The 24,059-nt window shown below is 36.6% G+C and overlaps 1 protein-coding gene across 5 annotated transcripts; it reads left to right on the top strand.

The window, feature by feature from the left end:
- Positions 1-10: 10 nt before the first annotated feature.
- On the top strand, positions 11-23,019 carry LOC100893334 (amiloride-sensitive sodium channel subunit beta). Of its 5 annotated transcripts, XM_030980840.1 has the most exons (12): positions 11-285; positions 1,538-1,583; positions 11,304-11,593; positions 12,586-12,753; positions 13,250-13,411; positions 14,761-14,888; positions 16,971-17,158; positions 17,750-17,894; positions 18,565-18,627; positions 19,105-19,252; positions 20,283-20,374; positions 21,307-23,019. In XM_030980840.1, the coding sequence occupies exons 3-12, from the start codon at positions 11,331-11,333 to the stop codon at positions 21,426-21,428; spliced, it is 1,479 nt and encodes a 492-aa protein (XP_030836700.1). In that variant the 5' UTR covers positions 11-285; positions 1,538-1,583; positions 11,304-11,330; the 3' UTR covers positions 21,429-23,019. The 5 variants fall into 5 exon arrangements, 4 of the variants coding, with proteins under 4 accessions (XP_030836700.1, XP_030836699.1, XP_030836701.1 ...); XM_030980839.1 differs by lacking the exon at positions 1,538-1,583; XM_030980838.1 differs by lacking the exons at positions 11-285; positions 1,538-1,583 and adding an exon at positions 6,532-6,784.
- Positions 23,020-24,059: the final 1,040 nt, after the last annotated feature.

A 24,059-nucleotide genomic window follows, 5' to 3' on the forward strand; every position in this document is an offset into this window, starting at 1 on the left:
GTAAGTGACTTTGGTCTATTTACACAAGCTCAGAACCCAATCACTGTACTGCTCCAAATTAGATACATACTAAGGCCACTTTCCTAAACATTCTACGTTTTTTTCAGAAGCAATGAACATTTTGAGTAGACCTTGGTGGATTGGAAATATCTTTGAATATATGCAAGATTAACGAATTTCGTAGTATTTTTTGCGGTATTATGAGGTGTTTTTGTAGCGAGGATCAGAACGCAACCAGACAATTAATTTGAGCATGGACCCTGTGCTTTAAGCTACGTTCGAATGGTAAGTCAAATTTCATTCTAATGGATTGATTGGAATTCTCGGATTTTGTCCGTTTGATTTCTGACATGTTTATTGTCATGTTCAAACTAGCAACAAGTGGAGGCAACGAGGTTCATATGCGCATCGCTATTAAAAGGGGGTGGGTCTTCATCATGAATCAAATACAACTATGCCGGCAAATCCCTAATTAATGTGATCAAATTTCGTCTGCATGTTGCCCGCAAGAAAGCCGTTACTCCCATAGACAATTCATAGCTCTTACGGTCTTTATGTGGGCAGCCGACAATTTCTATATTTAAAAAATATTTTTGAAACTAAAAAAAAACAAAAAAAAAACAACAACATAGTTACAACCAATTTACGGTTTTTCTTTCTTCGTGGACATATTTTGCAAGTCTATATGTCACTTGATGTGAAAGCCCTCTTCCCTTTAACCTCTTATTTCTGCATGGCTGTGTAAAAGCATAACGACTGACAAATTTTCCTGTGAAGTCGAATATAGAACTTATTTGCATTAATCATTTTAATTAGAGTCCTTATATCAAAGCCAGCAAAATCAAGTTATAAAGTCTTTTCTTATTTTGGTATCGTTTGTGTTTTGTTATGCTTCGTAAATATTGTTGGCTTTTTATTTAGCCGACAAACAATGTGAACCACCTTGGCAACGGGGAAGGGTGTAGGTTGAAAAATGCAGTGCAGTTTTGACAGTTTATAATGTTATTTTCATTCTCTCTGTCTCTGTCTCTGTCTCTCTCTCTCTCTCTCTCTGTCTCTCTCTATCTGTCTCTCGCTCTGTCTGTCTCTCTCTTTCTCCCTTCCTCCCCCCTCTCTCTCTCTCTCTCTCTCCCCTATACATTTCTCTCTTCATCATGCTCATCTCTCTTCCCTCAGTCTCCCTTTCGTCTCTCTCTCTCTCTCTCTCCTCTCTCTCTCTCTCTCTCTCTCTCTCTCTCTCACATACACACACACACGCACGCACAACACACATATATACACGCACACACGGTCATTTTCATTTCATACGTGTCATACATTTATCATGTCTATCGGCTATACAAATTATTATCTATACCTATTTCTGCTCTATCTATACCTTTGAAATATACATACTCGTACGTTATCCCCCCTCTCTCTCTCTCTCTCTCTCTCTCTCTCTCTCTTTCTCTCTCTCTCTCTATCTTTCTCTCTCTCTCTCTTTCTCTCTCTCTCTTAAAGAACTTTAATCTTTATATTCATCTTTTTTTATCGACAGCTACCTCAGACACCTCTCAAGAAGCTGGTTTCAAAAACGGGAAGAGGTAAAGTGATCTTTTAAGCAAATTTTCCCTGTATGAAAGATTTATCCTTGAATCATAGTAATGCTCTGCAGATGCATTGTCTCCTTCATCTGCCAGCTCAAGAATGCATACGAGCATACATTTTCTTTTATTAAAGTGTGCTTTTAAATCTCTTAGATCTTACTCCAATTACACTCTATCAATAAGATTTATATTCATCTCTCCCCCATATCTCTTTACCCCCCTCCTTTCCTCTCTCTCTCTCTCTCTCTCTCTCTCTCTCTCTCTCTCTCATACACATACACCCGTTCACACGCACACACACACACACACACACACACACACTCTCTCTCTCTCTCTATCACACATATACACACACACACCCACACACACACACTCTCTCTCTCTCTTTGTTTCTATCTCTGTCTTCGTATCTCTCTATATGTATCCCATCTCTCTACCTCAGTCCCCACCCGCTTTCTCCTCGCCCCCCTCTCTCTCTCTCTCTCTCTCCCTCTCCCTCTCCCCTCACCCTCCACCCCTCCCCTGTCTCCCCTCTCTTTTTCTTTCAACCGCAACATGTCTCCACATCTACGCCCTTCTCGTTTGATTTCACGTGGGCCTACAGTCGTCAGCATCATAATAATTTCTCAAGTTTGTACATTTTATACTGGGAGACGGGAAACGTTAGAGTAAACATTACTATTTCGGGTACCCCCTCCTTTTTTTGGGGGGGGGGGGGGGGGGGGGGTAGGGGTGTTTAATTCGACATGCATAGAAACAAGTGAAAGAATTTCCAATATAATAGTGAACATTATGTTGATCAGATAAAGGCTAAAACTTGGTAATCAATCTAAAAAAAACTTAAGGGATTTGGCTCTTGTAGAAATTTCAAATGCCATGATTTGCATGGAAAGAAGTGAAAGGCTTTCCAATATAGTGAACTTTATGTTCATCAGACAAAGGCTAAAACTCTATAATCAATCAAAGATTTTTAGGGGATTCGGCTCTTGTAAAAAAAACGTTAAACGCCATGACTTGCAGAATCTAGGGGCATCATCGGCTACAAAGGGAAATGAATGATAATGGGGTCGTGCATAATTAATTTGATAACAATTACGTAGCACGATGTGTTCCATTAAAATGAGATTCACTGGCTCAAAATCATGGGGCATCCATACGTTTTATAATTAAATTAGAATTTCGTTCGGACGCACATATAAGTCAGTAAGCTGCGGAAACAGGTAGAAGCATACGTGATATGATTGTTCCCGAATTTGATAAAGAGGAAATCCACCCAGATATTACATTGGTTTATTATATAGAAGTAAAAAAGTGACAGAAACAGGTCAGCCTGAGTGAAAGTATGAGAGAAGTTCCGATTAAACATAGGAAAGTTATGAATTTTGAAGTAGCGTTCAATCAAACACAAATTGGCAACCCTATGATGCATTTTACGAGGTCCCTTCCTATTTGCTCTGTACTAAAAAAACACCCTTTTCCCCTTTAATTTATACAGATAATTTTCAATCATACATGCGCCCTACATGAAAATGTGTTTCTTTACAACCTCTGTATGTAACAAATTTATCCCGTTATTAATAATAAAGCAAATAATCGTTTATAAAATGTTGGTGCGGAGCAAATTGGAGAAGATCTCACAAAATACGTCATAGTGTTGCCAATTTGTGTATCACTTGAACTGATGATATCTTTAACAGATCATAACTTTCCCATTTTAATCGGAGATTGCTCATGTACACCTTCACTTATTTGTTGGTCTCATTTGTCTGCTTTCCTTAAAACCATCGAACTATCAGGCATGACTTCCCCTTTAAGAAGTTTATAGATTAAAATGCCAACTGAGTATGTGACACATACCGGGCATGGTGGCTCAGTCGTTAGAGCGCCCGCCTCATGAACGGGAGGTCGTGGGTTCGAACCCCGGCCGAGTCATACCAAAGACTTATAACAATGGGACCTTCTGCCTTCTAGCTAGGCGCTCAGCATATTAGATTGGAGAAGGGTAGTAATAACATATTATGTTATGCAGGGCCCGCTGGAAGAACAGTTTCATAACTGAAGTGGCTACCCTGGGTAAATAAAAGTTATTACACACCATAATGTCCGGTTGACATTTAAAAGTGAATAGATGGACGAAGGAACAAAGGAATAAGGTAATTATATTACAAACCTGTTATTTAATTATTAATTAATTTATTTCATTTCCAGGCAAAGATGATAACAATACATAGAAACATCACAGGGTAACGAAATGATATAACATGAACAGTTTGATATTTAGTACCAGCCAATGCCTGGAGATCACCTTAAAAAAAAAAATCAACAATTCTGTCGAGAGGCTCTCCACATTGGCTGGTGCATACATAAAACAAATATAAAGATAAGTTAAACATACACATAAATGTGTAACTAAAATTAACACTCATATTAGGTGCATGTGAGGAAAATCAGAAGCAATTTTCAAAATTTCATACATTAAAAAAATCTGTTCAGACTAAATTTTGTATATGATACACAAATACAGGAAAATGTCTGTTACTATACGGTAATATGGATCAATTACTGTTAGGATTATTATCAGAAAGGTTTGAAAAAAGAGCTGTTCAAACTATGCATATATGATAAATGCATGCTAAATGCAAAAAAGTGTCTGTTTATACAATCATATGGATACGTTAATATTGGATCTTAGCAAAATTGTGGGACATTATTATTGATATGATTGGAAGTTACCAAAAGTTGTGGAACATTATTATCGATTCCTAGAAAAATCAGAAAAACATAGGAATCAAAATAAGAAGGGGATGTGAAAAAACACATTGATAAAGACCGAGAACCTATATTAAATACGAACTCAATTATAACATCATACAATTATAATCAATAATACACATCAAAGTGTGAGTTATTCTATGATAGAAAAAAGATAATGTCACAAAACTAGTATGCTTCTACAAGGGGGAGGGGGGGGGGGGCAATACAAAGAGAACATTTCGGAGCACATTTAGAACAGGAAGACATTGGTAGCAAGACACATGTCTCTGTCTTTCTCTGAGAGAGGTGCTCCCAAAATCTAGGGAAAACACAAAAACAACATAATTTCAAACTAATTGCATCTTGCTAATTCATGCTTGAAAACAAGTGTATGGGTTCTTCTATAACTTGGGAATGATATTCAGGCATGGCATAAACTCTGTGTAAGTACTTAATTACAAATGACATAGATAATTTTAAAAAGTCTGTTTTACAGAGGGGGCATGTTTAGGCGAGACAAGCGTTCCGTATATATATAGGAATTAGCAACACTTTCGATAGCCCTGATACGGTTCTTTTGATGAGGGGGACATGTTGATATGCCCTACTCAATCACAGATCGACATAATGAATAAGAGACTTTTGTGAGAATAGCTGAGTTTCTAGATTTTACAGTACGTCGGATAAACCCACACTATGAACATGTTAAGTAGAAACAGGTAGAACAGTAGAACAGGTGAATATGCATGTGACACCTGTTCTACATATTTTTACATAATAACAGTGAAGGGATGTTCCTTTGTCTACCACAGCAATTGTTGAGGGTAGAATGAGGGACTGTATATTTTGTCCTCTTTCTTTGTCCGCCATGTTCATAGTACCGCATACATGGGCGTAAATCCTCACTTAATACCTATTGTTCAGGGGGGGGGGTGATCTATTCATTCATCCCCCTGAACAATAGGTATTACGTAAGGATTTACGCCCATGGCCACATAGCATATAGAACATCACATCGAATATGGTTCTTCCAACTTAGATCACGCGAAAAAGTGAGTCCCAGATATTTATACGACTTAACTACATCTAAAGGAATTCCTTCAGCGGAGTAAACAGTAGTAACTAATTTACGGGATCTAGTTATGTGCATTACTTTACACTTAGATGAGCTCAGGACCATGTCATTGTCAAAACACAACAGAAATATATTATTCAAGTCAGTTTGCAACAAATGAGAGCCGTTGTTGGTATAAACTTCACGATACAAAACTGTGTCATCAACATATTGTGGGAGGGGTGACGAGACAGTGTCAGGTAAGCCGGCTGTAAAATAATTAAACAGGACCGGTCCAATAACGGAACCCTGCGGCACACCGGAAGGAACTTGTATCCAATCCGATTTTACGCCTTCAAACAAGACAAACTGTTGTCGATCTGAGAGGAAAGAACGTATCCAACAAAGCAATTTGTCGCAAACACCGTTTGAAATGGTTTACTTTGTCGAAAACCTTGGACACGGGCCTTAGACCAGTCAAAGAAAATTGCATCAACTCTTAGTGGCATGGACAGGTCCAAAGCTTTTGCCCAGTTGGAAAAGAGGGAGGGGCGGATTGTGTTGTACATGACCGCTTCGGGAGGAAACCGTGTTGGGAATCAGGAATGATCTTGTAACTTTGTGAATGACTTAGAACCTTAATCACACTTAGGCGTTCAAGCATTTTACAAGGTATGCATATTGCTCAACCTTGGTAAGGGAAACAAGAGATTTTACGGTTGTACAGAAAGTATAATGGCGTAGCTGCAGATCGAGGGCAAGCCCCCCTCCCATCCCTGTTATATCGAGCGGTTAAAAAAGTAGAGAGAGAAAGGGAAAGGGAAAAGAGAATAGTACGAGAAAAGAGGTCGACTGGACCACCCCGCACCCCGCACCCCGCACTCAACCTCCCATCAGCAGCCTCATTTAAATTTCATTTTTCCTATATAAAGAACATTGTCCCCCCACCACCAACATCATCGTTTAAATGCCCCTGAAAAAGAAAGACTACCAATATGCCACTGAGTACGTCTATATGACTACTCTCTCTCTCTCTCTCTCTCTCTCTCTCTCTCTCTCTCTCTTTCTCTCTCTCTCTCTCTCTCTCTTTCTCTCTCTCTCTTTCTCTCTTTCTCCCTCGCCATAGATAAAGACCGATGCGGTGGGTAATCTCAAATACCTACGAAGTTCTGGGCGCGCGGGCGTTACGATGGATATCCGTTAAACAGGTTTTTACCTGGCTCGAGCAAGTTGAATATTAATAATTTAGACATGTAGCTAATAAGGGGAGAAGAACAATTACGCGTGTGTCAAACCGATCGATATTTGATGCAATCTCAGCACTTAGTTTTCCATTAATTACGAGACCAAGGAGACTTTTCAAAGTAGCAGCATGTCGGAGAACCGACGGGTGAGTACATTTTCTCAGTCAAAATTACTGCCCATTGACATTGCGCGCATGGAAAGTGTTTTAGATGTATCAATAACGAACGAGTCAAGGTGATTAGTTTCCCATTAAAACCATAATGTTAATGTTAATTATGTTGACTAAAGAATACGTTCGCTAATCATATTCGTTGCATAACGCTAATTCTTGGAACCAATGACAATGACTGTGTCATGAAGTCCTGTCGGCTGTTTTCCGGCCACCGCAAATAGAGAGGGTCCATTTGCGCTCAGCTCCAGACATCGCGATATTATAAATGTTTTCGCTGTTTGTTCACTTTTACTTTTCTACTTCAATACTGTGTAAGTAGTATAGTCTAGAGTGAAATCATCATTATTATAGTCTATAATTATTTCCTTTGATACACCACTTCGAAAAAGCACCGTATCTGAACTTAAAAGAAAGACTTATAAAATCCACAGTATAATAACTGTATTAATTATTAGATTTGTATTGGGTTCAGACTCGGTGTGGAATAAAATTGATTAAAAAATTGTATCAATTACAATTTCAAAGCACTGATAAATATATATGTATATATGGTGATAGCGGAAATGTGAATTTCAAATGTTCATTCCTATTGTTAAATTGTGAATAATGATATTTGATATGTAACAAATACAAGCTGTTAGGTCGTAACAAGCAAACGTCCTGACAAATTGCGTCGCGAGTAAAATGATCATCGTTTAAACTGCTGGAAAAAATGCATTTCTTGTCATAAATGTTTTCAGTAATTAAATTAGCGTTGGTTGTTAAATTCCAAGTATTATAAAGTAGTCGTCATGTTTGGGAATTTATTTTTGAAGAGACCACGATATGAAACTTTAACCATTTACACCTTTTACTTCGTAGGAAATATTTCTTTCCCAGTCTGCTGTCTGCAGCCCAGAACATAATGTGATGATTGATCAGTTATAGTGTTATAAACTACTGATCATGCAAAGAGAACATGGAGACTGTGTTTATAAAATGAAATAGAACTAAAGTCAACGTCTTGCATGGAACAGGCTTCTCACAGTGCAAGCCATATTAGGGCGTCCCAAACAATAGCCTAAAATCTGAGAAGTAAATAATGGTCGTTGTAAGCTAACGTCAATGCTTACAAATGGAATGAAGAGGGGCCACAATGAAAAGGGAATTGTATTTACATAAGTTTTCGTCTCTGTATTGCATCAAGTCTATATCCAGATCCCCCATTTCCCTTGCGTGGTGTTCGAGTCCGATGATTTGGTTTTTGCAAATACAGAGTTACATCTTCCATTAAAGGACAAGTCCACTAGAAAAATAACTTACTTTCAATAGAAGCAGAAAAATCAGACAGACCAATCAAAAAAAGTTTGAGCAAAATCGGATAACTAATAAGAAAGTTATGAATTTTTGAAAAAGTATGTAAAACTATGGAACAATTAGAATCACAACACAAATTGCCAAGATGGTTATCAATTTGTGACGTCATGTCCTCACTATTTATCAATTGCTCTATATGGTTTAATCCCATTAATTTCCCTTTTTATTCCCAAAACTTGATTTCCCCATGCCTTTGCCCAGGTTATATGATTTGTATCATATTGCGTGCATGACATTTCACAAAATCTTTTATGAACTTTGAAGAATTTATACTATTTTCTGAATATTGTACATTCATAATTATTGATTTTTATATAAATAGTTTATCAAAATTCACATTTTTCATGATTTAACTGGAAAACATTACTCTGTATTAGTGCATCCACACAAAACCATATTACTATTAATCTAACTTGGATGCTGGTGTGAAGAAATAATATTTTTAAGGAGAAAATAGGAAATTTATATCATCAATATAAAGAAAAAAATTAGTGGATAGTGAGGACATGACGTCACAGACTAATGAGTGAGTTGCCAATTTGTCTAGTGATTTTAATGTCATTAAAAATTCATAACTTTCTTATTAGTTATCCGATTTTGCTCAGACTTTTTTTGATTGGTTAGTCTGATTTTTTTTGCTTCTGTTGAAAGTAAGTTATTTTCGGAGTGGACTTGAGCTTTAAAGGGGAATTCCACCCTGATATAGTTGGTTTTAATAGAAGAAGAAAAATGAGAGAAAAGGCAATTGAAAGTTTGAGCAAAAAACGATTAAGATAAGAAAGCTATGAAATTTTGAAGGTGCAATAAATCAAATATAAATTTGACGAAAACTTTGAAATCTAAAATTTCCCTTAATAAAACTACCAATCATACATTCATCCTAAATTTAATAATTGCAAATATGTTTTATAAAACCCCCGTATGAAAAAAAATCTATTCCGTCATAAATAATTAAGGAAATGAAAGTTTATGAAATTTAGTGTACAGAGTAAGTTATAGAGTAGCGCATGATACGTCACAGTGTTGCGAATTTGTTTTTACTGACGCCATGACGTCATGATTCTCTGAAGAGACTGCCTAGCTGACCGTGAAAACGATACATATCAAAGAAATGATGAGAGAGAGTGAGAGAAAGAGAGAGAGAGAGAGAGAGAGAGATAGAGAACACCTTTTGCAGCCAACATCAAATTATGTAGAACTTTGCATGAATTGTGAGTCACGTATGTCCCATCTAATTTAGACATTAATAGCAGTGTCCTAATATTCAATTATGCAATGGAACCAGTTTACTTTCCAGACTTCACTGTCAGACACTATTGAATGACTTACTGACTTCTTTTTTCTTTGGTAATAACATACATTAAATGAGCTGTAATGGGTACATGACCATTTGACTACATCAATACCCCACTTCTTATGGCCAAAATAAAACTGATTAATTCTTTGTGCAGCATTTAAAGTCCGACCATTCGGTACAAGGGTCTGAAAATCAGACTATTCAATTAAACGACCGCGATTATTAAATTCGATCCGACAACTAATGGTCGTTATTTTCACACAAAAATACATTTTCAAGCCCTTTTGTTTTAAGGGAAGTTCTAAATAAGCATCTTTCCAATGTCGTTGGAATTTAACCTTTTCAATTCGGGGCCTGCATATTTTAGATAAAGTACCTTTAAGTGAAAATGACGTAATAACACTCTAGTCAAAATGCAATTACGTCAGAGGTAGTGTGCAATTTGCGTATTCACTGGCTTTCCACAAGGACAATTTGTTGCGATTCAGTTTTAAGCACTATCCACTTGCTTTTGAAACCCGTGCATCGATATTTGCCCGGAGGGATGTAGATATAAAAGGAATGAATAGCAAGATTAAAGGGGCTTTTATTTAGATACTTGTTTTTCTTCTTTCCGTCCGTCTGAGCAGCCCGCTGTGTTACAGCTAGACAACACCGCACCTGAGTGAGAAAAAATTAAAAAGGCAGAGAAAGAATAATTTAAAGAGAAACGATGGGTGAGGAAGAGAAGAAAGAGAAGTAGAAAGACAACTAAAATCTTAATAAGTAAAAGACAAATGGAAACAAATGTTAACAGAGAAAATCAGGGTGAAAGTGAAAAAGGAAAGTTCGGGGAGAGAGAGAGAGGTGGAAAGAAAGGAAAGTAATAATAAGCATGAAAATGAAAAGAAAGGACTCAGAAGGAAGAGAAGCGAACGAAAGTGAGAAAATGACCCCAAAAAAATGATACAGGAATGAAAAGAACGATAACAGGAGAAAAAGATAAATCGACAGAGGGAGGGAGAGAGAGAAAGCGAGAGAGAGAGAGAGAGAGAGAGAAAGGGCAATTAGTGCCTAGAGAGGAAAACAAGTGTAAAATGAAGAGAACAAATAGAAAAAACCGCGTAAGAGAGAGAGGAGATCGAGAGAGAGAGTAAGAGAGAGTCTAAAAAGTATCTTTAAGTGAAAATGACGTAATAACACTCTAGTCAAAATGCAATTACGTCAGAGGTAGTGTGCAAATTGCGTATTCACTGGCTTTCCACAAGGACAATTTGTTGCGATTCAGTGAGAAAATGACCCCCAAAAAATGATACAGGAATGAAAAGAACGATAAAAGGAGAAAAAGATAAATCGACAGAGGGAGGGAGAGAGAGAAAGCGAGAGAGAGAGAGAGAGAGAGAGAGAGAGAGAAAGGGCAATTAGTGCCTAGAGAGGAAAACAAGTGTAAAATGAAGAGAACAAATAGAAAAACCGCGTAAGAGAGAGAGGAGATCGAGAGAGAGTAAGAGAGAGTCTAAAAAGAGCAGTGACTTCATGGAGAGCGAGTCCTATTGGTTGCATTCTTAGAATGTTTTGCCGAGATAGATATCGAACGCCTAAGTATCTAGCAATTGATTTTTCTACAAACTTGGTTTCAGGTCATTAATATCACCGCCTGTTCTATTATAGGGCTCGTATTACATGTTTATTCTACAATAATGTTGGTTCTTTCATTTCTAAAAATCCTGATTTGAAATGGCCAAATGAGAATTCGGTGATTTGACTTCAGTTGCTGAGCTAATTTTGGTTATATTGGGTACATACCATTCAAGGCGTTTATTGAAAGCAACTTAATATCACACGTGTCTTTTTCTATAGGGTGACGAAAGGAAATCGGGCGGCATCATGCCCAGAAACCTGATCAAGGTGGCTCCAGCATTGGAGACGGACAACGTTCTTCCAGAGAAGAACGGACTGGAGACAGTGAGTGGAGGGCTCCAGGCTCTTCCAGCCAAGACTCCTGCAGTGTTCCATGAAGACATCCCGCTCCATACGAGATACCGGGATAAGGTGTCATGGTGGGCAATCCTCTACCGGTCTGTGCCCGACGCCATCGGCATCGGAGGGATGAAATATGCCTTCAACCCAGCAGAAGTCAAGTGGAGAAGGTAGGATATTTCTTGATGTATTTATGTCGTTCTAGGATTACAAATAATTGGTGTGAAAGATGCCTTCACGATTATCACACTCATTCTCAATTTGACAAACTGACTGTTTTGAGACATTCTAGAGCAAGCGCCCAGCACAGACGGGTACCAGCGCTATACAATACGTCATCATCGTCATCTTCATCATGATCATCACCACCATCATCACCACCATCAACACTATATAATCATCATCATCATCATCATCATCATCATCATCGTCTTAATCTCGATCATCAATTTTACATCCCATATGTTTCAAGATTTGTTCATCTGGTACAGATGGTAGGTGCTGTTTTCTGACTGAGCTTAAGTTTGTCTAGATTCCAATCGATATAAAGGTATCATCTAAAATTGGGGTTATAGGGGTGATCGTCAGCTTGTGTTCTGTCACTCCCTACAAAGCAAAGTTCTGTCCCCTGTTTGTCACTCCCTACAAAGCAAAGTTCTGTCCCCTGCTTGATGACGTTGTCAAACCAGATGGTTCTCGCTTTTCCTCTATCACTCCTTCAAGTAGAGCAAATCGTGTTTTAGTAACCACCTGCGTCGGACCACTTGTCTGTTAACAATACACTTTTTATTCCCCTTGAATCGATTTGGGATTGATGCATACATTAAAGGAACCTGTACACAAGGACCACCTGCTTATTATTTATTGTCTCCCTTAGCGTTCTTTCGAGACAGGTTTAACTGCCATGGCTTCTATAATCCTCCTCCTCTTATCAAAGCATATGGAACTTTCAATCTTCATTTTTTTATTAATAGGGGCTTTTAGATTTTTGCGTTGACATAGTGGACTGCTATACGTGTGACGTCCTTTTAAGGCACTGGCAGTGCCTTAAAAGGACGCCACAGTGCCTTAAAAATACGTCACATGTGGCAGTCCACTTTGTCGACGTGCAAATCTAAAAGTCCCTATTATTATCATTAACTATCTCTTTCCTTTGTTCTAGATTCTCTTGGCTTTTACTTGTGATGGCTGCCTTCGGGGCGTTGACCTACCAAGTCGTTGATAGGGTACAGCATTTTGCCAGTCATCCTAAGAGTGTGGATGTATCTATCGAATATACAGATTCCATCATCTTCCCTACAGTAGCAATATGTAACTACAACACGTTCAGGTAATAATTAAAGACACGTTCCACGACATTTTGACAAATTGCAAAAAGAAAGGTCTATCAAATTATGATGACTAAAGACTGCAACACACGTTTAGGCTCTGAAGTGTTCAGGAATGTAACGTTTAGACTGTACGAAAATAGATCTTCTCGCTCGGTCGGTCGCTGCGCTCTCTCACATGTTATATCATAGCTGTACACGTAAATATTGTAGAAGATATGTCGTCATTACGTTTGTGATGTTTCGCTCCCCCCCCCCCCCTCCCCGGTCAAGAAATGGCCGTCCCTGCCATTGCCAGTGGCATCTTTAGGAGGTACGGTTCGAATGAAATGCAAATTGCCTACCCCATCGAGGAGGAGAAGATGCATGGTCGAGGGGTTCCCTTCATTCGTATATACTTTTTTGTTCTTATCCCCTTTCCCCTCCTTATTCTTTTATTCAATTTTGTTATCCCCCCCCCCTAATTGTTTGTTTCCATTGTTTTAAATTGGTTCGCAGAAGTTCACAACTGACAGGAACTGAACTCGGAGATTTTCTGACGATTGCCTCCACTGATCCTACATCTTTGAACATGACTAAATATTACGATGTGTTAACCTCCACCAACATGAGTTATTTGATGACAGAGTATGGACACGAACTAGATTTATCTGTTGTATTGTGAGTATTCTTACGAATGGAATAGCTGCTGAATGGTAATACTGCTTCTGCTTTCGCTTCTGCCAGTGCTGCTGCTACTGCTACTCCTACCATCACCACTACAAATACTACTACTACTACTACTACCACTACTACTACGACTACGACTACTACTTCTACTACTACTACTACTACTACTACTACTACTACTACTACTACTACTACTACTTCTACTACTACTACTACTACTACTACTACTACTACTACTACTACTGATACTACTACCATCACCACTACAAATATTACTACTACTACTACTACTACTACTACTACTACTACTACTACGACTAATACTACTACTACTACTGATAATACTACTACTACTCCTACTCCTACTACTACTACTACTACTACTACTACTACTACTACTACTACGGTACTTCTTGTACTAGACACTAAATGTAATTAGTTTAGAAGCGGGTACATCTATGTAATATTCGCGATAAAGAAACATAAAACAAAAAATACATTTAATTACCTCAATCATTATCATTATTAAGTGTAGTATCAATATTATTGGTATCATAATTATTGGTATCAATTATCTTCATTTCCATTCATGGCCATAGCATGGTGATAGTTATGAAAGTGACCACTTCGCTAAGGAATTAATTGGGGACAAATAGAAGGGGGAAACAAAAAAACCAAAACAAAATTAGTGTCCTTTCTCAAAACACACTGTCTATAATGATATGCCTATATCATCGTAAGCATTGAATATTAAAGGGACTTGGTAACATTGTTCAGATGAGAGAAAATGGTGCTAAGGTAGTAACTTCAATGCTAGATGTACAATTAAAGATAATCTGAAAGTTTGAGTGAAAACACACCATTATTAATGATAACAATTGGGGAAAACAGATCTGATCGATTCCTTAATTCTCCCAACAATCGTCACACAGCAATGAATTGGCTCTATAAACCATTCCAGACATTTAAGTGTTGAAAGATTTTTAAAAGCCTGTCTTATATCTTATTTTCACGGAAAACGGTTGGGAAACTTCAAAAATGGTTGGGAGAATTTACTGTTAGAGGGTGTCGCACAGTGACGCCTTCAAAGAAAAACATAAATATCTTTGTGGTTTGAGAATTTTTCAGGATTTTTTGCCTTTTAGAGGGTCAGTACAGTAGAAGGAATATAAAAAGTAACATTTTATTTACAAATTATGCATTTTTTTCACCAACCTTCACCAAGTACCGAGTCACTTTAATAAAAAAAAATCTTTAGAGACTACCTATCAAAGGTTCCTAAGCCTCTTTATTTGATCTTATTTTCATTTATATTTTTTATTTTTGTCTCTTTTTCAAAGTGCGACTTACAGTCGCGTAGATCTAGAGAAGAAAGCTAACTTCTCTGTAAAACTGACTGAATGGGGACCTTGTTTTGTATTCAATGATGCTGATAATGGATACCCACCCGTAACCGTACAACGTGCAGGTAGGTACCAGAGGGGAAGAAGTTATCTTTAAAGCCATATCTTTGAACTACACTGTCGCTCATAAAGTTGGAATATTTTTGTTTTACCCCAATTTATTGAATTATTTTAAATAATAATTTAAGAATAATAAATCTAGATAATAGTATACATTCTCAGATTTTATTGAATAATAATTTGCCAATGTGTGTTTTGCGTGACTGCTAAAGCATGTGTATGCTACTATGCTTATTAACTAGGGGACCTACGCCCTTAAGTCATAAATGACAGTAATGAGGAATAATGCCCCACAAAAGGGCACCAATATAGCACATCGACACGGTTTTGATCCTGGGTCCTCACAATTAGGAGGCCATTGCTTTGTCAAAACCGTGTCGATGTGGTATATTAGTGCCCTTTTGTGGGGCATTAATCCTCATTACTTTCATTTATGACTTAAGGGCGTAGGTCCCCTAGTTAATAAGCATAGTAGCATACACATGTTTTAGTAGTCACGTAAAACACACATTGGCAAATTATTAAATAAAATCTGAGAATGTATACTTCTATTTAGATATTATTTAGATATTATTTTTAAATTATTTTTAAAATAATTCCGTAAATTGGGGTAAAACAAAAATATTCGAACTATATGAGCGACAGTGTACATGTAGAAGCACTAAAATCCATAGCGCCATCTCAGGTCAGTTGTAGCACTATAGTCCCGCAACCCGCTGGTTCCCTAGATATATTAAAAATAATAAATGTATAGGTACTGTATCCTTTTTTGAGGCAGTCACACACATCTATGATAAGTACTATCATAGTTCTAGGCCTATTCGTTTTACAAAACTGCTGTACCTTATCTGATGACAAGATAATGTATTATGTGCAGCCGCCTATTCAGTAAACTCAAGCAGTAAACTCGTCGTAAACCTCTACCAAAAAGGAGAATATGAGGATATAAAAAGAAATCAGCGACTGGAAAATGTTGCTTCGTTATTCTTTATTCAAATGAAAACAGAAAATTTAACACATATACTCATTTTATAACAACAACAAATCTAACTTCTGACAGGATAGCATTTACGTAGGCTGCCATTCACTCCACAAAGCCCATGCTCATCGTTCGTGACGTCACGAATAGAGGCCCGACTCTACGTGCAATTCCGTGTTTCAAACTTTGTGAATTCGGGCCACTGGCCCGAATTCACAAAGGAGGTTTGTCGACAATCCTTGGTTTTCGTGCGTCATATGACGCGTTTCGACGCATTTTTACAAACCAGGTTTGTAAAAAAACGCGTAAAAACGCGTCATACGACGTACGAAAACCTCCTTTGTGAATTCGGGGATCGGTGGAGTTGGTGGAGTTAGTTGAAATTTTTTTACTGATGTAATTATCTCAATATTTGGGATTGTCTTAGAATATCAACTTTTAGGTTGTGAAGGGCGTTACAGGACGGGGGGGGGGGGGCTGGTTGACTCCCCCATTACATATATTTTGTCGGCAAATTTCATATATTCTTTTTGCTTTTCGCATAAATCCAAAAGGAGAAATAAACATAATTAAAATTGTCTATACATTCCTGGATTTCCAGATTAGATTAAAAGAAGATGGGGCTTGGGCCATTTGTCAGTTGTGCAACCCCCTCTAGAGCGGCAAGTGCATGTATGTTACCAAATTTCAATTTGAAGTTCTAGTTGTTGCTTTCGAGTGAGTAAGTCTCCGGACTGTCAACCACAATAAACAGGGTTCCATTCCCTGTCGAAGCACTAATGTCCTTTGACAAATCGTTTATATACATTTCCCACACTCAACGAAGGTGAGGTAAATGGGTACCTTGCATCATGGAGTTACTAGTAACTCCATGCTTGCATGAATTACTTCCTTAAAATGCTCGAGCGCTGTAACGGCAGCCGTGGTAAAGCCGGGATAAAAATAATGGAGCGCCAAGAGTGGTAATGTGCCAGACATGAGTGCAATACAAGACTCCACTATTCTTCATTTTTTTCTTCATCTTCTTCTTCTTCATTTCTTTTCTTCTTCTTCTTCTTCTCATAATTTAGTATTAATAATAATATCATAATTATAATCACCATCATAGGTAAATCCTACGGATTGGAACTAATGCTGGATGTGCAGCAATGGGAGTATTTCTTTAGTCCATTTACTCGCCAATCGGCAGGATTTCAAATCCTTCTCTACGACTATGGCTCAGTACCCCTGATTGAAGATCAGGGCTTCGGGATTTCTCCTGGAACGCATACCCATGTAGGAGTTGAAGTGACAGATGTAAGTTAAAGTAACTTCATAACGAGTTCTGTAATCCGAATTCAGTTTAATGTTAGCCTAATATAGAGAGATGCTGTCTAAAAAGACACAATGCATAGCTTTGTCTTGTGGGAATCTGTTTAAAGGGTCCATGGACATGATTGTATAAAAGATGCATGTGCCATCACTACGAAGATATTAGTCCACCCTACAGATAACTTATTTGCCTGATCAAGCTGACGTCATGTACAACTCAATCTTTGATTAAATCTATCTAAACCAGCTCGAGATTGCCAAATAACCCGCTATTTTAATTATCTCGATCGCAACTTATTCAGCTTATTTGCGTCTTCATCAGCCCGCAGTTGCAATTAGCGGGATACTTGGTCTAGATAATCATCCCGAGATATTGTGGGCTAGTTTGCAAAATATTCCGATATTTGTCCGGTGCCTCTCCACCAGCCCGAAGACTCGCACTATGCGCGAACGCTGAGCAAAATATCTCGAGTCAATTTCTTGAGCTCGAGTTTCGAGGTTCGAGGTCGAGTCTCGAGCTGATGATGACATACCTCCCCCCCTAGTAATCTCTGATTTTACGTTACATTTTCATAGGTAAACAATCTGAAGCCTCCCTTTGGATCATGCGAGGATAAGGAATTAAAGTACTCTGATCACTATGGCTATGCAGAGTGCGACCAAGAATGCAAAGCGGACTTTTATATCGACACTTGCGGTTGCCGGCCTTACGCTGCTCCAGGTGAGAGTGCCTCAGGATACCACAATATGGAACATGATGACACAGACTGGAATTTATAAAGCGTACCAAATATAAATACATTACGGCGCTTTAGCATTCAAATGAATTAATTCTTGCCAGGTGCCCATGTACCTCACCTCGGTGTTGTGTGGCAAATGTAGATTAATGTCTTGTCAAAGGACATTAGTACCGCGGCGGGACTCGAATCGCAGACCTTGTGATCCACAGTCCGGTGACATATCCACTCGACCACGACTCCCAATATTACATTCATCATTGTTTTAAAAACACAGAAGGTTGACCTACATTGCAATAATAAAACAATAAGAAATTTATAAAAATATGTATGGAAAGTATGAGAAAAAGTGAAACCTCCATGAGATGATTAGGATATTTCATGTTCATTTCATTGATATTTCATAAAGATCACTGCCGACTGGAGACTAATTGACAACTCGATCACCAGGCTGTGACATAGACATTAGCCCGTTATTGTGCTGTACGATTATTAAGCTATTTCAACTTTCCAATATATCCCGAAGAAGATGATTTTCTCTAGCCTCGGTGACCTGTTGTCAACACCAATTTCAATCTAGCATAGACGGAATACTAGAAACAGGATATATAAAAACTAGTGATATTTATTTACTTTGAATCATTTCATCAACAGATTTAGATTCTATAGCTGAATGCAACAACTGGGAATTTTTCACCTGTGTGCTATCGGGTTTCGGTAAGAATACTTGTGCGAAGTTGAATATCTGAACCGTTTTTTTGTTGTTAAAGATTCGATTAAAAAGTATTTGCAATGTGATTCTGTGATTTGTTGTTTTGCAATGCACATACACAGGAATACAACGTACATTCGACGTGTAAATGATAATGTAGGCCTGATTGTGAATAATTAAAAAACACATTCATTTTTCAAATGCACCTGATATAGTGCAACAAAAGTAACAATTGTACAGTCATTTACAAATACGGTATTGTTATCCAATAAAATATTTTTATTATCATGGTTATCGATGGATTTGTTAAACAAAGTCGAGTCGTCTGCATTTTCTTTAAGGGGGGGGGGGGGTGCATAGACCGGCTGTGCCCCCTATATCGGGCACTTTACTAAAATTATTACGTATATTCGCACTGTATATATAACGTAATAATTAGGCATAATTATGTTGAACCTTTGACGTATTTTCCTGCATCACAGCGCAATTCGTGACCAACCACACGTGTGATTGTCCAGTGCCTTGTAGTTTTCGGACTTATAAACCAACCATCTCGACCACAAAGTTCCCATCAACATTCTGGACAAATGTGTACTCTGCATTATTTTCGTTTCCAGCTGAAGTTTTTCCGTGAGTACTACTACACCGGACTAATGGCAGGCCGGGATGAGCCGATATTTGCTCTGGCGATAATTGCTCCGGGCTTCATTTCCTCAAAAGCAGGGTTTAGGTTAGGGCCGCAATTGTGGTTTAGGTTATGTTTAGGGTTAGGGTTAGGTGAAGTTCTGGGTTGAAGTTCGGCTTTTGGTCGGTGTTAGAAAGTGCTGCGGAGCAATTGTCGCAGGAGTTTGTGTCGTACAACCGCCAGGCGGGTTATTTGTATGGTGCTTTCTTTCTTTTTTTTTAAATGTTTTTTTTTTACAATAAGATCCTTTTTTATATTATCATTATCATTAGCGCTTAGAGACTTCGGTGGTAAGCGCTTTATAAGTAATGTTTTTATCATTATTATTATTATTACTATTATTATTATAATTATTATTATTATTATTATTATTATTATTATTATTATTATTATTATTATTATTATTATTATTATTATCATTATTATTATTATTATTATCTTTATACGAGAATCTGCACTCGTTAAAATCAACAGTTTAAAACAGTTGAAATTGAAATTAAGTTAAAAACTAAAAGACTCTTACTCACTAAATCTTAAACTCGTAGACACACTCGTTCACATTTGTTAACATTTCTCCCTCTCAGCTCAACTCTATAAAAGGGCTAACCAGTAATGCTGGGGTAGCAATAGTGGGAGGGCCAGCAGAACGAGGAATAATGAGAACCGACGAGGCATCCCTGGGTAACAGAGTGCTTACGTCATATTTGCCCGTCGTTCAGGTTATTGGTTCTAAACAACAGAGCCAGTGCATGAGGTTCACCGCGAAATCAATCAAGCAACGGGCTGGAGGAGGGCAAATTCAGTCAGTGTTTGGGGCTTTTGTGATCACCACACCAATTTTTTTTAGCACAAAATTGTTTGGAACTAGTTACGTTGACCATGTTGACAACTTGGCAAATAACACGTCACTCTTCCGTACTCTATACGCGAATAAGATCAAATCTATATCGTTTATCTTTGTCTTTATTTTTACAGAGAAAACATCTGCTTCCTTTCGATATACTTCCAAGAGATGAGTATTCAGCAGATAAATCAGCAGGTTGATTACACTTTCTTCAGCTTACTGTGTAAGTATAACTATAAATACGATTACCAAGTCGTGTGTAAAATCAACCTACCTAAAGCCTCGGTTACAAATACCATTACGAACTGCAACGAACGCCGTACGAACGATTTTCAGACAATGGAAATTCGGGAAGACAATGGAAAAACAGGGAGATTCGTACGAAATTATCGTTCGTACGAACCTTTGTGACCGTAGCATAAGGCATTTTTGATTGCCTTACCATCACCCATTGAAGGAAAAAGTGCGAACATAACAATGACGGGTTATGTACTCCGACCATGATACCTATGGAATCAACAAGAGGGTATTTTTCCTAGAATTTATTTTTCAAAAGTATTTGCGATTGTCTAAATAGTATCCAAGGAATAAACATCAGTAAGGGCGTTAGTTGGAAATTTTACCTTTTTGAACCATGCGACGTCAAAGGAGGGAGGGGTTTGCTTAATTACACAGCAAGATAATCAAAAGGTATTTTCAATATTTTGTCCTCAAATTCTACACCAATGAGTGCTTATTATGGAGCAGCACCTTTGTAGTAATACTATTTTCATGTGTGAAACCATATGCTGACTATAAACTTCTTTCCTTGTATAGCGATATTACCTCAGATTCCTTTCTCACATGTATCACATATTTACCTTTTTGATTAATTTGCTACTATACAGGATTGTAGTCTTAAATATGTCCTGTCCCGATAACTAAGCTGTTTTGTAATCATTCCATAATCAATAAACAGAAAAACGAGTAAAACCTCATTTTAAAGTACAGTGCTTATTTTCAACACTTGAAAACATGTATAGTTTACATTGGGTTACCAAAATATGCACTGCCTCTCCAAAATTTGAAATGTGTCACTGGATATCTATATATATTCCTTTCTTATGCCTTTAATTAGTTCTGTTTCGCTTTTGTTTGATTTTCCATCCTTTGTAGGCGACATCGGAGGTTCTCTCGGACTTTGGCTCGGGGGTAGCGTTCTTACCTTTTTTGAGTTTTTCGATCTGTTTAGTAATTCAATATATGTCTACACTAAACGAGTGCCAAATAGGAGATAAAGCAAACAAACATACCTTGAAAAAACAGGACAATCAACAGAAATGTGCAGGTCCTTTTCTACTTTCTGCACGATACTGAACTATTTTTCTTGAACTATAAACGAATTGTGTTATTTATTATGTTTCGTATGTAGGAAACTTTCGGCTAAGTATTTTATCGTACATTAAAGCCCTGACAAAACTATAGATAAATACAGTTTATGATTTGTTCGAAACATCAACGCAGGCGATGATAATAATAATGAAGAAAAAAACACGAACCTATGGAATATGTTATATTTATAAATGATACAAATTATTATTAAGAATGCGAATTTCATGGTATATATCTAGATGCTATGAACGTTTTAATCATGACAAAAACGTAGAGTTTGTTGCCAAGAACATAATGTTGGAAGGTGTCGTATAAAAGACAATCCTTTATATATCATTGCTGCCTGAGATTATATTTATCTAAATAAAGTGCATGAAATGGATTGTGACTAAAAAGGTAAGAACATCATTGTATGTGTGTGCTAGATTCATACTAAAATCTCTGATCTCTGAAAATGATTACTATATGTAACGTTATGCATGTACCATATGTTTCTATTTGATTATATTGTTTACAATAAACCTAATATTTTTTTTACCATATGGGCACACCCAACATTAATTAATCAACATTCCGACAATAGAAACTCGACAACAATTTAACGAAAAACGAGATATATTAGGTATTCAGTATTTTTGAAAGGATAAGAGTCTTAATGGACTCAGGACTATGTAAATGTATATGCAGTGAAATTTGCATATCACGTACTTTATTTTTTTCGTATTTTTTTTTTAATTACGGAGAAATGAATGGGTACAAAGTATCAGTAAAAGTGTTGTAAAGATGGAGATTGTTAAAAATGTATTCAATGCTTTAAAGTGAATTAAAATAAAATTATCAAAAGCAGTCGAATTCAGGTAATTGTAAAATTAGATAATGAGCTCATTGTGCTCAATATGATAAATATCATATAGACCATAAGCTTTTGAAATCGGGCCAAATGTAAATAATGCGACAGTTACCTTGAAATACCACAAGAACTTTAATATTTCAACAGTTTATAGGGGAAAATGTCTTCTATTTTCGAATTATATATTCTAAACATACTCTAAACACCTTGATTTAATACAGTGTAACATAAATAAAAAAGCGTACTTTGGAAAATAAAGTGCAAAATGATGTATATTTTTTAGAACGTCAATCATGAAACTATTTGTGTGTAAATATATTCAGATTTCCAGAGATTGCTGAACTTTGATTTGAGGAGACAGCAGTTTCAACAAACAATGTGTATATTGTGTACCGAATGTTTGCCATTCATAATGACGACTACAAATATAGTAAGAGTTGCAGAGGTTTATCCATTTTTCATTAGATGTAAATAATAGTTTATCATTTTAATCTAAGCTTGTCATCACCTTCAGTAATTTTTGTTTAAATTATAGATTTTAAGGAAATGTCTCTTTTATTTGTAGTTTCATTAAGAGCGTATTTTGTTTTTCTTTCTGCTATTACTGTTCTTCTTATTTTTATTATCAATATTCGTATTTCAGTTTACGCCAAGAATGATTATAAGTATATGCACCTTATGTACATAATTATGTATCTGATTGTGCAAATATCATGTTAATCGACATTTCCCTTTCGTAGATGTCACATATCCTATTTTCTTGTGGAAGAATCTATGGAAATATGTATTAATACAAATTGTCTGCAATAAATGAATTATCTTTCGAAAAGCTCATTCTGCTGAGTGAATGTATTCGCCTAGTTTAAGCGTGCTCTTCTTTGATGATTATTAATTTTGAAAGAAGAATGATCTACTTTTGTCGTTACCCACTACATGAGGTAATAATGATGATGATACTGGTGATGATGATGATGATGATGATGATGATGATAATGATGATGATGATGCTACTACTACTACTTCTACTACTACTACTACTACTACTACTCTTACTACTAACTATAATAATGATGATAATAACAATAATAATAATCATAATCATAATCATGATAATAATGATACTAATGATAGTAATTATAATAATGATAATTAAGTTTCAGTAACAGTTTATTTATTGTTTCATATTTCACATATATTATTAACATTTACAGTATATGGTATAAATAAACGTGGACTCTATTAACAGAGGCAACAACAGAAAAAAGAGTACCTTATATCAAATTCTCGTTCAAATGCATTAAATTTAAAGACTGAACTTTTTAAAAAGGGTGAAATATGGAGGGACTTATGGTGAAAGCTAATAATAATAATAATAACATTAATAAAAAAATACCAAAAGTAATAATAATAGTAACAAAAAAGACAAACACAAATTATACCCCAATATTCAATCATATGTTATTGTTATATAATCATATATTATATGTTATTATATCTGCACACGGAAACACTTATACTTGCAAAACGATAATGTCGATACAAAGTAATACAAATTATGAAAACGACTAGATTAGAGAAGTTAGTCCAGAGTGTATTTTTCTTGACTTTCTTGTCGTTTGATAGAGAAAATAATCATCCGGTTACAATAATTAATACTTGCTAACTGACTATGATATATTTTAATTTT

This window comes from Strongylocentrotus purpuratus, unplaced genomic scaffold, assembly GCF_000002235.5.
Source record: "Strongylocentrotus purpuratus isolate Spur 01 unplaced genomic scaffold, Spur_5.0 spur5_scaffold_11, whole genome shotgun sequence".
NCBI lineage: Eukaryota > Metazoa > Echinodermata > Echinoidea > Camarodonta > Strongylocentrotidae > Strongylocentrotus > Strongylocentrotus purpuratus.

What these genes read in the sequence shown, in the direction of transcription:
- LOC100893334 (XM_030980838.1), top strand. An exon ending in CTGTGTGCTATCGGGTTTCG is followed by an intron (nt 18,628 to 19,104) that starts GTAAGAATACTT and finishes CCTGCATCACAG; the next exon opens with CGCAATTCGTGACCAACCAC. An exon ending in TTTCCAGCTGAAGTTTTTCC is followed by an intron (nt 19,253 to 20,282) that starts GTGAGTACTACT and finishes TTATTTTTACAG; the next exon opens with AGAAAACATCTGCTTCCTTT.